A 14,877-nucleotide genomic window follows, 5' to 3' on the forward strand; every position below is an offset into this window, starting at 1 on the left:
AAATCACAAAGATCCAATGAAAGGGCGAGGACTACGCCCTCCACCTTGCCCCAGGGTAAGGGCTATGCCCTCCATCTTACCTTGGCCATGTGCTCAGCAAGGCTTCTTCCTGGAAGCCAAGCCTCTGCTAGCCACACCCAGTACTTCTTTTAAACTAACCAATGACAATCAAGGTAAGTCGCCATAGATATGACCACATCCTGTTTAACAAGACACCGACTTGCGCCTGGCCAATCGGCAGGGCCCACAGTCCTTTCTCCTCCCCTTACCCCAACCCCCTATAAAACCTCTCTCCACACAGAGTTTTCTCTCTCGGCCACTGGGTTTGAGTGTGGTCGGGGAGCCGAACTAGTTCAAAATGAAGGACTCTTTGCTTTTGCATCGGACTGGCTGGCTCCCTGGTGGGCCCTTGGGAATCTTGAAATCTGGGCACAACACCATAAAAGCAGCCCAGCCTCAATGGCTCAGTGGTTGAGCGTTGACCTATGAACCAGGAGGTCACGGTTCCATTCCCGGTCAGGGCACATGCCTGGGGTGCGGGCTTGATCCCCCAGTGTGGGGCGTGCAGGAAGCAGCCAATCAAGGTTCTTTCTCATCATTGATGTTTCTCTCTCTCTCTCCCTCTCCCTTCTTCTCTGAAATCAATAAAAATATAGTTTTAAAAAAGGATCAATAAAAGCAGACAACGAACTTGTTCGAGGAGAAAGAAAGAGCGATAAAATAAAGCCAGAAGTGTCTGTAGGTGGGGTGGGAGTCAAAAGGAGGAGGAGAAGTGAATGAGGAATGAGCAGGCAAGAGTTGCTTATCTTAGGCTTCTGTCTGGAGCCATTAGAGAATGGGGGTCCTCTGGAAGAAGGGTCATGGAGCAGGGCCGCAGCAGCAGCAGCTCCAACTGTAGCTCGGTCACTCTCAGGATGGTGAAGAGACAGCTACCGGGACTAGCCTGAACCAGAGGAACATTCTGGGGGCAGTATCTCCGTGGTCTTTGGGGAGGAGTACTCAACCATGAGCCTGGAGGTGTGAATTCTGGTCCAGGCTTTACCACCTTGAGTAAGGCATGCCCCAGGTCCCTTCATCAGTAAATGAAGGCGCTGGCCTGCATGACAGCACGGCTTCATTTGAATGGCCTGGTAGCGCTGTTGGACATCCAGGACATGGGTTAGTTCGGCCCTTTGCTGGGACACACACCAGGCAGGCAGGGCTGTGTGGATGATGTGAAAGCTTCTTGAGCGTGGTTCCCATGAGACCTTGTTCTGTAGAAGGAGCCTCATGGGCACTGCTCTCCTCTGGACTTCAGTGCTCAGAGTTGCTTACTCTTTGTAACCCACTCAGCTTTCTCTGTCTGATGAGCCCTTGTTCCCGGCTGGATCACTGTTCTGGGGGGTGTGAGCCTTGACAAAGGTGGGGGACAACATGAAGTCTAACTGGCCCCTTGGCCAGGCCACCCTGTTACCCCCTCCCCTACATCCCCACCTGCCCCTTTACTGGGCTGCCTATCCTCACCACCATGGCTCCAAACCTTGTTCTTCCTCAGGGACTGGGGGTAGGCAAGTCTGTCTTAGAGCCCTGGCATCAGTGTTGGGAGATGGGGGCTGGGTCAGGGCTGGGCTCTGAGGCCAAGTGGCAGCGATGGTGTGCAGACATGAGGGAAGGCCACCGTGGTGCTGTGTGCAGGGCCATGGCTCTGGGAGGGGAATGCTCAGGAAGAACAAAGCTTTGAGACCCAGGCTGTAGCTCAGTTGATGGAGACATGGCATGGACTTTTACCACACAAGTTTATTTAAATAAAAGTGAACACATACACAGGCTGGGTGGCCCAAGGAGGCAGGGGTGGGGAGGTGGGGGGATGGGAGGCAGACATACAGGAGGGTCAGGGCAGAGTCTGTGTGGTATGAATGGGCTGCAGAGGGAGTGGCTGGGGGCCTCGGGGCAGTGTTGGGCTTTGGGGCTGGGGGAAAGGGGTCCAGGGTGGGTGAGTCTGGTGCCAGGGGGTCATTTTCATCCCTCACATGCTCCCCTCCCTCTCCCTGACCACCGAGGCCTAAGGCACCCTCTCCTCAGTCCCCCTCTCCCTCTCCTGACATCAGCCTTCCCCTCAACTACTGGGGAGTCAAAAGACAAAATAAATAAGAATTGTGAGTCCTGCCATGGCCCGGCAATGGGGAAGGGAAGCCAAGCCAGGCACACTGCCCTGGAGCCCGTGCTGTGAGCCCTGGGAAAAGAACAGGTAAAGTGCAAGGAAAATCCAATAAGTAAAAATATACCAATGACTTTGTCAAATATACAGCTGCTGGCTGTCAGGGGAGCAGGCGGCTGGCGGGGGCGGGTGGCACAGCACCCTGGGAAGTGTTGGCCGAAACAGCATAGAGACAACGGAAATAAATAGGGGTGGGGAATGGGCAGGGGTCCCACCCACTGGCCAGTGCGGGCCTCTGCCTGCCCATCTGCCCCATCCCCTCCAGCCCCCTCGCCTGACTCCCCAATCCTGCGGCACTGACACAAAGCACCCGGCCGACGCTCTAAGGAAAGGATTATAATGTGGGGGTGGGCGTGGGGTAGGGGGCGTGCAGTCAGCCAGGGCTGGAGCCGCCCTCAGTACTCGTCCTGTTCTTCTTGTTGGTGTTCCTCAATCTCGTCGTCCTCAGGGGGTGCAAAGCCTTCCTGGAGGTGGGAAGGGAGAGGACAGGGTGAGCCAGGCAGGCGGGCGGAGGTGTGGATTGTATAGGTAGCTGGGGAGCAAGGTTCCAGTCCTTTCCCTGCTAACGCTCTGTGACCTGGGGCTTGTGACTGCAGCACGCTGCCCTCACCATCCATGTTCTCCAAAGCCCCTTCGGGTCCCGTCTCTTCCTATCTTAGGCCAGGCGGGATGGGGGAGGGCCCAGGGGACCGGGGACATTGGCGGGTGCAGGCAGGGCTCACCTCGGTGGCATAGAGAATGCCAATGATGCCCGCGATGACGGGGCTGTTCTCGCTCTCGTGTTCCTGGCAGATGAGCTCGATGTCTCGGAGTTTGCTGAAGTAGAAGTCACGCTCCTTCTCCAGCCCATCCACGGTCAGCTTCAGATCCAACAGCTGCGTGGGCGAAGGTGGGGTTCCAGCCCAGGTCCCGCCTCAGGCTCCCCTTCCCACCCTGACACCCGCGGGCCTGGCTGTGGAGGCAGGGTTGTCTCAGCTACCCCCGCCCACCCCACTCACCTGCTGGTTAAGTTCAAGAATTTGGGCATCAGTCTCATGGCCGCCGTTTCGGGCCGATGGGGGATTCTTCCGGAGGATGCAGGGGGGGGCCACATTGCTCAGCCGGCCGGAGGTCTGCATGTTTTTGGGGCCTGTGGGGGACGTCCTCTGTGGAACTGTGCAGGGGAGGAAATTCGGAGGGGCCATGTGAGCCCAGAGCCCCCGTGGCAGGAGACGGCCTGGTGTGACGAGTGTGCGGCAGGCCCCTGCTAAAGGCAGGCGCTCTGCCCTCCTCTTCTCTCCCACTCGGGGGCTCTACATCTAGGCCTTACGCCATGGCCACACATGACACCATAGCAGCTGGGCAGCCCTTTGCAAGCCTGGGAGAGCAAGGACTACAGGGAACTGAAGAAGGTGAGGTGTGGGGAGGGAGGAGAGCTGGCGGAGGGAGACAAGAGGGAAACAGGGTTAGGGAACTGGGGAAGTGGGGCTGGGAGGGTTGGCGCCTCTCGTACTGACAGCTGAAGCCCGAGGGAAAGCAGCTGGGGCAGGGTCTCGATCTGGTTCTCCTGGCAGCCCAAAGCCACTCTCCATATGGGTGACCTCCGAGTCTCGGGACTGGAGGACAGAAAAGACACCTGCCCTGCCCCTCCCGGCTGCCTGCCTCAGGACAAGCATGCTGTGGCTCTTGCTCTCTAGCTGGGCAGCTCCCTAGGCAGAGCCGCTGCTTCTAACGCAAAGCAAGCAGGTGAGGGGGCCAGGCCCAAGCGGGGCAGCAGCGCAAACAGAAGGGCTCTGCTATGACGGGTTCAGATGCGGGCTGGGGCCGCTCCGCTCCCCTTCTCTCCCGACCCTCCCGTCCCCCAAAGCCCTATGCTTCTTTCCCTTCTTTCCCGACAAAGCCTTGTTTCCAGAGGCTCGTCTCTTGAGGACTTAGGACGATGGGGCTGTGGAATGGGGGAAGATATGACCAAGCCTGGCAGAGAGTCCCGTCCCCGGGCGTCCAGTGGGCAGGGGGCAAGAGATGTGTAGTGCAGGCACCAGGCCCTTGGCCTGGATGGACCTGGACGGAGGAGCCATGCCACGTGCTGCCCCGTCATCTCAAGGCAAACCTGTCAGCTCCTGCTGCAGAGGGAAGGGCCTGGGCCTCCCACCGCCGGCTGCCACCTTGGCTGGTGCCAGTGGCTCTCCTTTTGTGGCCATCTTTGGAGCCCTCTCCTCCCTGCTGTGACTCCCCCTGGTCTAAGGGGGCAGCAGGCGGCGCCATCTGAACTCCGTGATAACAGTCTCCTCTAGGCGGGCAGGGCCGGGCGGGCGAGTGGCCCAGGAGGCACTCCTGGCTGGCCCGGCCCCACCCACTCCCTCCCCCAGCATGTTACCTGCTGTGCCAATGAGTTTCTTGGATTTGTTGAAGATCTGATCACCTGGGTTAGGAGGTGGCGCTACGTCCTGGCCCTGCCGCGCCAGCAGAGGGTTGTATTCCTTTCCATCATAGTTTGCGTCAAAGAATTTCTTAAACCACTGAATAAACTCAAAATTATCTTGGAATTTTCCTTTCACTAATTTCTCTACAGGAATTATCTGAAACAGACCACATAAGCAGAGAACTTTAGCCACCTGCATGGAGGGCTGCCTTCCTCTGTGAGGGCCCACTCTCAGGAGAGCCAGCCCCTGGCTGCAGTGGCTGCCCCTCCCATGGCTCCAGGACACAGGAGAAACTGGGTGGGGGGAGTGCTGTGGTGCTGCTGCCTCCATGTGGGGTGGGGGCTGCTGGAGCCAAGGGCCTGGGGCCATGGAGGCAGGAGGTGAGCAAAAGCCTTTTCTTGGGCCCTAGGGAAGAAAGGAATAGGAGTACCAAGCCTCAATGGGTGGATATGGTCCAGAGAGGAGGAAGGGGCAGGCATGTCATTGGGATGGGATGGGAAGAATGTGGGGTTCCCACTGTGCCTTGAGCTGGGGGACGTTCCCTCGGAGAGCAGGGGGTGGAGAGAGGCGCAGATGGAAGGGCCCTTTGCCCTGTTGGTGGGCCGCCTTCTTCCCAAGGTCACACAGCTCCTCAGGGCCCCGGGAGCACAGGCACCTACTTTGTCAACACCCATCTTCTTAAAAGCGGCTTGCAGCACCTTGAAGTTCTGGATGTACTCGTGCTCTAGCTTGGCCTGGAACTTCACCTTCCTCAGGTGCACGCAGCCAGGGAAGAGCATGTCCATGAACTGGCAGTAGGCTGCCCCTGAGGAGAAGCAGGGCTGACCGAGGGTCCAGGCCGCTCCCCTGCCGAGGCTGCCTGCTGCCTGCTTCCCTTTCAGCCAGCCCCTCTGCTGGCCTACTCCCCCCACCACCCAGCTCCTCATTTCTCCCCTTGTTCTGGGGCGTGGCCAGTCCTACTCGCAGGATAGATGCCACCGGAATCCCCTAGCGTTCCAAGAATAAGAGCAATTACTACTTATTGATGCAATTATGTGCCAGCACCATAGCAAACACTACATTACGTAATCTAATCTAACAGTAATCCTAGTGAGATAGGTGATATACTCTCCATTTTACCGATGGGAAAACTGAGGCCTAGAGAGGTGTGGTGATTGCCCAGGGTTGCACTACAAGAAGAGCTGAGGTTTGGACCCAAGTGGCTGGGCTGGCCCTTCTGCTGTCTGTCAGCCCCTGGCTTCACTGCCTGTGCCATTGCCCTGCCCCTCCTGCAGCCCTTGCCTGTGCCCCTCCTGCTCTTCCCCATCCGTGGAGGCCCTTCAGCTCCAAACACCGACTAGTTCGGGGCTCTGCAGCTCTCCTCCTAAACCCTAATTACAAGTTACAGTCTCTGCTGTGTCTGTCTTGCCTCCTGCCTCCCCTCCAGCAGGGCCCACTTCCCCCTCCCAGCCTCCTACCTGAACAGAGCTGTTCTATCTTGGTATAGTTGAGGTGCAGGGAGTCATTGACCCACGCAAGCATATCATGGCGACTCAGATTCTCACTGGTTACGGATGTGGAGTACACATTGACGGCCATACCCCAGCTGCAAAGAATGAAGAGAGGCAAGGTCAGCACCAGGGACCCGTGCTGCTCTTTAGCTGTTAGGAGAGCAGGCGTGGGATGATCCCTGGGGAATGAGAGCTGTCTTCCTCCAGACAGCCTTGCATTTTCCCTCCTGGAGAGGGGACCTCTTCATTCTTTAAACATCTAATGAGCATCTCCTATATGCTAGAGGCGTGTTGAGAACGGGTGCAACAAAGTTAAGATGTGGTCACTCCTTCAGGGAGTTTACAGACAGGCAAATCCCCACACATCAGGGCACATGCAAAGTTCAGGGACGGCACAAAGAGGGAGGGACCGCTTCTGCTTGGCAGGCCAGCAAAGGCTTCCAAGCGGAGACGTGGAGTGGAAGGAGTAGGAATTTTCCAAACATACAAAGGGATGTAGAAGGCACTGCATGAACAAGGGCATGGCTTATTCAGGGCTCCCAGTGGCTCGGCGGAGCTGGGGAGCAGGCTCGTGTTGAGCATGGCACAGCGTGATTGGCAGGGATCACGAAGGACTTTGTTTACGGAAGGAGGAGTCTGACCTTCTGTTTAGACAATGGGAAGGTGTTTAAGCAGACACTGTCCTGGCCAGATTGTGTTTTAGAAAGCCAGCTAACCTTTGCCTGACCAGATCCCATATTCCTGTGGGGCCTGTGGTGTGGGGCCTGCTGGCTGACCCAGGGGCACCCACATTCTGCTTGTCCAGAACCTTAAGACATGCTGCTGGCCCTGGCTGGTTTTGATCAGTGGATAGAGCATCAGCCTGTGGACTGAAGAGTCCTGGGTTCAATTCCAGTCAAGGGCATATGCTCCGGTTGCGGGCTTGATCCCAGGTAGGGGCTTGCAGGAGGCAGCCGATCAATGATTCTCTCTCATCACTGACGTTTCTCTCTCTCTCTCCCTCTCCCTTCCTTTCTGAAATCAATTAAAAATATATATATTTTTTAAAAAAGACATGCTTCTGCTCCTGTATTCATTATCCCCATAATGTCACCACCAGTCCCCCAGTCACCAGGCTAGATGGCCCACTCCCCCTCATCCTCATATCGAATCAAGTCCTGCAACTCTGCCTTCCCAATGGCCCTGCTCTTCTCCATCTCTCCTGCCACCTTGGGGGTCATGTGGACATTCTCTGGCCAAGGCCAGCAGAAGCCTCCTGGAAGGCCTTGCAGCCTCCGGTCTCCCCCAGGACCTCCGGACACGACTGCAGTCAGAACCTACCTAAACGCAGCCCTGGCCACATCACTCTTAGCTTAAAGCCCTGGCAATCAGCAGTCACAGAGGAGACACCCATTGGCAAAATTTGCCTTGCAGACTTGAACTCTAGGACTCACAGTGCTGGAAACATTTTTGAATTAGTGCCCATTATTTTAAAGTTGGGATGCGTCACGCAAACAATTTGGGACTTCTGGCCTCTTCTAGCGATCCTGGGCCCATGGTCCCTGCACAGAACCTATGTTGGAACTGAGCAGAGCAGGTGGAAGCCCCTCCCCAAATCTCCCCAGCAAAGGCCAAGTGCCAGCTGTTATCACTGACATGCACTGTGAAGGGAGGAGGGAAATATTTCTTGTAACTAGACTTTATCAGAAATGGAGAAAGAGAAGATAGACTGAAGGACTATGTACTCAGGATTGTGAGTGCGTAGTTCTGGAGTGAAGAATATTCCTCTGGGCTTAATATGCAAAGTGTCCCTGAAGGAAGAATGCACCCAGCCCTCTTCCCTGTCCAGACCTATTCTGCTGCTTTATCAGGTCTGGGCTGGAACCAAAAGGGAATGACACATAGCCATGCACTCCCGAGGCTTTGCACTGGGAGAGGACCTGAGCTTCTGCAGACATTCCAATAGGCTGGAGTGACGCCCAAGTCATGCGTGTGCATGTATATGTGAATAACTATACATGTTATATGTAACTATTCTATTTATTATCTATTATATAGTATCATACATAATAGACCCTATGTTATGTATATAACTATATAATACACTATCCTATATAATAAAAGCCTAATATGTTAAGTGTTCAGTCGACCGGTCAGCTGTTCAACCAATCAAAACATAATAAGCTAATGATATGCTAAGGCCACTCAACCACTCCCTATGATGCGCACTGACCACCAGGGGGCAGACGCTCTAACCAGTAGGTTAGCTTGCTGCTGGGGTCCAGCAGATCAGGACTGAGGGAGATGAGCCAGACATACCCTGGAGCCCTCCCATGGTCTCTCCCTGGCTGGCCAACCTGCTGTGTCCCTCCCTGGCCCTGATTGTGCACTGGTGGGGTCCCTCGGCCTGGACTGTGCCCTTTCACAATCCATGACCCCTCGGGGAATGTCGGAGAGCCAGTTTTGGCCCGGTCCGCAGGCCAGGACGAGGGACCCCACTGGTGTACAAATTCATGCACTGGGCCTCTAGTATAATATAATACACCATGTAGAATATATAGTATATCATATATATTTATACATATGTATACATATACATATATTACATATATGTAATTTTAAAAAACACTGCAGGTGATACTGGTGCCCAAGCAGACCAGGGATTAGAACCACAGTCCTCATCTGATACTAGGATCAGTGCCCTTGCCTCCACTCAGGACGGTTTCAGGGTCTTCAAGTGATGCCACCCCTGCCCTGACTGGGTCCATTGTGGCTCAGAAGAATTCCTCCAAGGTACCAGGGGTCTCAGCAAGGATTCTCACACTTGTTCAAAGGTCACCAAGAAAGCAGTTCCCTTACCCCTCATATGACAGGGACGGCTAGATGCCCTCTTAATTTTCCTCTCCAAATCTTACAGATTTGGCCCTGTAAATACAGTACAACTAAATTATGGCCAGCAGGTGGCACCCAGGTCCTGAGCAAAGACTCCTTTAAATGTCTCCTTATCCTCCAACCCCCCTCTCCCTAGCTTCATTTGGAAAAGGAGGGCCCCTAAATTTGATCTGGTTCCCCACAGAGGAGCCTGTCTGGGTCAAAAGTTGGTAGTGCCCGGGCAGGGGGGGTGATGGAGTGCTTCTTCCTGGGAAGCTCTAAGAAGGGCTGGACCAACTGGAATGGCTTAGGATTGGGTCTGCTCTAAGATTCGGGACTAAACTAACCCAACTTCCCTATTCCCCAAAGTCACATGTTAAACTCATCCACAGGTCCAACTTTTTTTTATTCGGGGCTGACTCAGGCCTAGACTCAAACCAGACCAGCTTCTGGGGGAAGAGGTATATAAAGCATTTGCTCAAGCATTTGGCCCTAAGAAGACCAGTCGCCTCCCATTAGAGTAGAGACATAGTCTGAGAAAACTCTAAAGTTAACTGCCCAGAGAGGGGAGGCTCTGTTCGAGGGCTAAATAGTGGGGTCTTCCAACCCAATCCTCATGTTTCTACCATATTCTTTGGGACATGGTGACTGTCACAAGAAACAACCCCAATTTGGTTGACATGTCATCCTCTAGGGCCCTTGAAATACGGTTCAGGATTAGACAGAGGATGTGACCTTGGGGAAAGCCTGCTCTGCAGGGTCTGGACTCCTGCTCCCAGGGGTGCAGTCATGGGACAGAAAAGTTGAGGAGGTTTAATCTGGTGATTTTGCTAAATCATTTCCTAAGCTAGGGTCACGATGCATTGACTGACAGAAAGGCTGTGTTAGCTCTCGTCAGGAGGGGTGGAGCGGACAGTCATTCTGCCTGAGGCCTTGCAAATGGTCATCTTGACCAAATCTCATCCCACAGCCAGAAGAGTTTTGAGAGATCATCCAGTTCCTTCCCAGACACTTAGGACTGCACATAGATCTAGGTCTTTATATTCCTAAAGCATAACCAAGTCTGCATAATTCTGAAATTTCACATGTAATATTTAAGAGCCTTGTCACCAGACCAAATCTAATTTTGGCTTTTTGTTTTTCAGTCTTCAGTGGAAATCTGTCTTCTACAAATATATCTTGAAGATAATTTAGGGTCCCACAGTCTTCTTTAATTTTCTGGTCCCTAGAGGACCCCTCTGACGTTCCCAGGCCTCTACCCTCTGCCCAGCATGACAATGAAAGACAAACCAGGTCTTTCCCTCCTGCAGTGGGTGCTGGGCGTGCTGCCAGCAGGCTCTAGAGCAGCCGTGGGCAAACTACGGCCCGCGGGCCGGATCCGGCCCGTTTGAAATGAATAAAACTAAAAAAAAAAAAAGACCGTACCCTTTTATGTAATGATGTTTACTTTGAATTTACATTAGTTCACACAAACACTCCATCCATGCTTTTGTTCCGGCCCTCCGGTCCAGTTTAAGAACCCATTGTGGCCCTCGAGTCAAAAAGTTTGCCCACCCCTGCTCTAGAGGATGCTGCTTAAAGAATACTGGGTCTCCAGTCAGACCACTTGAGTTTCAATCCTGGCTCTATCCAACCCTAGCTGTTTGACACTGGGCCTCAGTTTCCTCATCTATAAAACGGGAACAGTAACAGTTCCCACCTCCTAGAGCTGATATGAAGATTAACTGAGCCATGTATACAAAGTGCTGAGCAGAGCCTGGCACCAGTAAGCACCAGGTGAGTGTTATCAGCGTTACTGGGCAGGCAGCGAGAAATCAAGGCACTTGTTTGAGAAGCAGGTGCCCAATGCACATCAGCTTCGGGTGTCCAAGATGCCAGTCCAGGGGGGACTACACACTGTGCTTTTCTCTGCCCCTTCAGCCTGGAAAGAGCCACTTGGGCTTCCTGAAGGTTGGCCTGTGACCACGATACCTCCCCAACTCCAGATTTTTCTTAGATTCTGCTTTGTAGATGCCATCCTACCGGCCAGGAAAACTGGAACAGATGCTGTGGGATCAGAAGAGAGAGAACTCTGCGGAGCCTGCCAAACGTTTCCTGCTCCTGACATGGGGCTATGCCCATTGTCACTGGGCTACCCCTTCCGTCCAGGCCCAGGGGAGCTGAAGTCACCTGTTTGGAAAATCTGCGATATTGCTCTCCCTTGCCCCCTGGGATCAGACATCAAGGTTATTCTGGGGTTACATGGAGGCAATATGTGCAGGCAGGGATGAAGGGTGCTGAGGGACAGGGGGAGCCTGGCTAGCGGGTCACAAAGCCCTGGCAGACCCAGCCAATCACCTTCTTCTCATGGCTGAGCAAAGACCTGACTCATAGGGAGGCTCGGCCTCTCAGAGCTGAAGTAGTCAAAGGTAGAGATGGGGCAGGTGGAGCAGTCCGGGCTGCCAGGGAACCAGTATGTGCCCACACAGCCCATCAGGACTGGGAGCTGGGCGGTGAAGGTTCAGACGAGGACTGGAGCTTCTCCAGGGTTCTGTTCTCAGAACACTTTTAGGTCCTGTAGCTCTTCCTTAAGACCCTGAATCCCACTGAGGCCCCAGCCGCTGGAGTCCCGGACGTGACCTGCTGAACGATGATCTGAACTCCTAACGAGGCTTCCTCCAAGTTGGTTTGGATGCTGCTGCCAGACCCCTTGTAGCTGCTGTCCAGGGAAGGAGACCTTTGGGGAGTTCTGGCCAGACTGCTCTGTCTCCATCTCAAAGCGTTAGCGGAAACCCAGGAGGGGAGTAAACAGAACTCATCACTCGCGACCATTAACCCATTTCAGTAGGTCCATCTAGGTGGGCAGAGACCGGTAAGCCTTTCTTCTTAAAGGTTCTCCACTGGAGATCTTCCAGTTCCTCAAACATCTGCGTAAGTCAACGGGCTCCAGGATGGGAGCGTCCATCGACCCAAGGCGACCAGCAGCAGCCTCCTGGAAGCCGTGCCTGGGTGAAGCGAGGTGTCCTGGCAGAAGAGGTGGCTTGGCTGGCTGCAAGCTCTGCCGCTCACGGCCTGAGAGACCTTGAGTAAGTGGTTTGGTATCTCCAAGCCCAGTTTTCAGGTCTGAGAATGAGAGCGATGACAACTACTGAGCACAGGGATGTTGGGAGGTTAATGAGGGACCCTGTATATGGGAACCAGAGGTTCAACACCACCCTGACTTTGGGGACTGAGCAACCTGTACAGCAGTCAGAGAATGACTAGTGTATCTGACTCACATTCTTTCCCGCACCCTGAACACACTCCCCACAGACCTCTGCTGGGGTCCTGAGCAGGGAGAGTAGGACAGGCTTGGCTTTTGGGTGTGGCCGCAAAGACAGACCAACACTTTGGAGTTATGCAGCCCATTTCTTTAACTAGCACTGGCTCAAGGCCCTGTACATAACAGCTGCTCAGTAAATATTTGTTGAATGAGTGAATGGATGAATGGATGGGAGAGGTTAAAGCACAGTGTGGGGTTTCAGGTGATAGGGAGGCGCAGAAAGGATGACTGTGTGGCCTCATTTCTTGTTTGTTGCCCTGAGGAGAAGGGAGGAGAGTGGAACGCTAGCTGCACTCTCTGGCCGCACATCCAGACGCAGCTCAAAGCCTCTGGATGCTCGGCAAGAGATTGAAAACAGCTCTTCCTCTGAGGCAAGTAAGAGAGGAACTACAAGGTGCTGCCAGGCTCCTCAGAGCAGAGCTTTAGGATGGTTCTGAGAACAGAACTTGTTAACCTGCTGGGAGGACTCCCGGGTCAGGACTGCCTCTCAGCCCAGCTCTGTGCACCCCCACAGGGTGGGGGAGCCCCTCTCCCGCGCCTGCTCTGGGGGGTGGTTGCTGGCCCATCTGTGGCTAGCCTGAGGAGAGAGAGGGAACAAGGCTGTGCCATGCTGAGAGAACATTCGTTTCTATAGCCCTAACGAGCCTGCTGTTTCCTTAACACTAGAGATTGCCCAAGGAAGTCATTTTGACTGCTTTTTAATTTCAATTAGAAAAACAATTATGTATATAAGGACACAATGTCTTAGAATTTTGTGACTTTTTGTACAACATATAAATGCGTTTATTAATAATTGTAGTTACCTCCCCCTCCTTCATTTCCGGTATATATATATGTGTTATACCTATATTGCCCAAAAGCAGTCATTTTGATTGCTTGGGAAATTTTAAATAATCAAATGACTCTTATTATTGAATTGAGTAAATTTCTTATATGACCAGTTCGGCTCTGTATTGAAATAACAGTTTTCATTTTTTTCGATTACTGTCACATGATAACATACAAGTACATGATAAATTGTCGATACTTGATAAGTTGCAGTTGCTCAATAAGCTAAACTAGTACTTGTTATTTGAATCTTTATGCAGTGATACTTGTTCTAATAAGTTGTTTATTTTATTTCTTTTGCGCCCTAAATTCATGAAAGAAATGTCGAATAGAAGTGAGTTATTGGAAAAGCTAAGGAACATAAGTGAAGAGTGCTCCGATATTATTCTTTCACAATGCAGTCATTTTGACGGCTTTTGGGCAATATAGGTATATACTAAATTTCAGTCTTTCTAGTGTTAAGGACGCTTCGCGCTTCCAGAGCACACTTGCTCTTCTGAGGCACAGGCCACTCTATTTTCCTTTAGAATGACGCTCCTTCAGACTGTCCGGCTCACAGCTGTCATCACGCACAGTGCTATGCTCGCCCTCCTCTGGAGCATCTGGATTCATCGCTGCTCAGCCTACTTTTCCTTGACCCAGGCTCAGCCCTGCTCTGCTCTCATAGCTCCTCCCACTCACAGCCAATCCCTCTCAGAATCCTCACTTTATCTCCTTGCCTTTTTGACAGACTGCTCATACAATCCCTTAACCTTTCCACCAGCAAGTCTATTCTGATGATGTCCAGAACAAACGTGACCATGTTCGGTGTTAGATTCTCTGTCCTCTCTCACACAGAATGCATGTCCTTCTGAACACCCCAGAACTCTACCCTCCCTGCCGGCCCTGCAGGAGACAGTGGGCCCCGCAGTGGGGGCGTGCATGGGAGGGGTCCCAGAAGGCTTGCCTAACTTCAAACAGCTTCTCTCCTGGTCCACATGGTGCCTGAAATCCCCACCGCCAATGCCACTCTGTGGATTATAGCATTTGTCTCCAGAAAGCCTTAGATGTTATCTCAGTTTCAAATATGAGGAAGTAAAGGCTGGAATTAAGAGACTTGCTCAAGCTCAAGATCAACCACTGGCAGGCCAGAGCATGAACCCAGAACTCTGAACCCAAGCCCTACGCTCTTTCCAGACCATCACACTGTGCTAGGAAGAGCGATTCGATTTTGCACAGCTCCAGTGCATAACTCGCTCTGATTTAGGCCCTTGAGCATTATGAGAAGGCAAAGGACATTTCTTTTTTAAATTTTTTTATTCTATTGATTTTTTACAGAGAGGAAGGGAGAGGGATAGAGAGTTAGAAACATCGATGAGAGAGAAACATCGATCAGCCGCCTCCTGCACACTCCCCAAGATACATGCCCTTGACCGGAATCGAACCTAGGACCCTTGAGTCCGCAGGCCGACGTTCTGTCCACTGAGCCAAACCGGCCAGGGCGGGAAAGGACATTTCAAAGGTTTTCTTTATATTTCTCTCTCCCAATTGCAGCATTCCTCTCATCGCCATCAGCAAGTGTTTATTGGCCACCGACACAATGTGCTAACCACGCCATGAGGCACCTCGAGGACATGGGACCATTTAAGGCATGGGTCTTGTCCTTAAAGGGCCTTTGTTAGGTTGAAGAAAGAAGAGTAATTCATAAAACAAGAGACCCCACAGGCCAGACTATATGAGGTCTAACTGGTGAAAGTACACGTGGCTTATCAGTGCTCCCGGAGAATATAAAGGATGGGGGGGCTCAGTAGCGAGATGGCTCCTGGGGAA

At 52.8% G+C, this 14,877-nt stretch overlaps 1 protein-coding gene across 3 annotated transcripts in view; it reads right to left on the reverse strand.

The window, feature by feature from the left end:
- Positions 1-1,756: 1,756 nt before the first annotated feature.
- MAPRE3 (microtubule associated protein RP/EB family member 3) overlaps positions 1,757-14,877 on the reverse strand; it is a 41,785-nt gene continuing 28,664 nt past the window's right edge. For 2 of the 3 annotated variants that reach the window (XM_059660354.1, XM_059660352.1), the window contains 6 exons: positions 6,057-6,184; positions 5,259-5,404; positions 4,554-4,755; positions 3,196-3,350; positions 2,920-3,072; positions 1,757-2,661 (listed from right to left, as the gene is read on the reverse strand). In XM_059660354.1, coding sequence (XP_059516337.1) covers positions 2,593-2,661; positions 2,920-3,072; positions 3,196-3,350; positions 4,554-4,755; positions 5,259-5,404; positions 6,057-6,177 — 846 coding nt within the window. In that variant the 5' untranslated portion in view covers positions 6,178-6,184 and the 3' untranslated portion in view covers positions 1,757-2,592. The remainder of the gene's footprint in view (positions 2,662-2,919; positions 3,073-3,195; positions 3,351-4,553; positions 4,756-5,258; positions 5,405-6,056; positions 6,185-14,877) is intronic. The other variant, XM_059660353.1, reaches the window with a different exon arrangement.

Source organism: Myotis daubentonii, chromosome 12 (genome assembly GCF_963259705.1).
Source record: "Myotis daubentonii chromosome 12, mMyoDau2.1, whole genome shotgun sequence".
NCBI lineage: Eukaryota > Metazoa > Chordata > Mammalia > Chiroptera > Vespertilionidae > Myotis > Myotis daubentonii.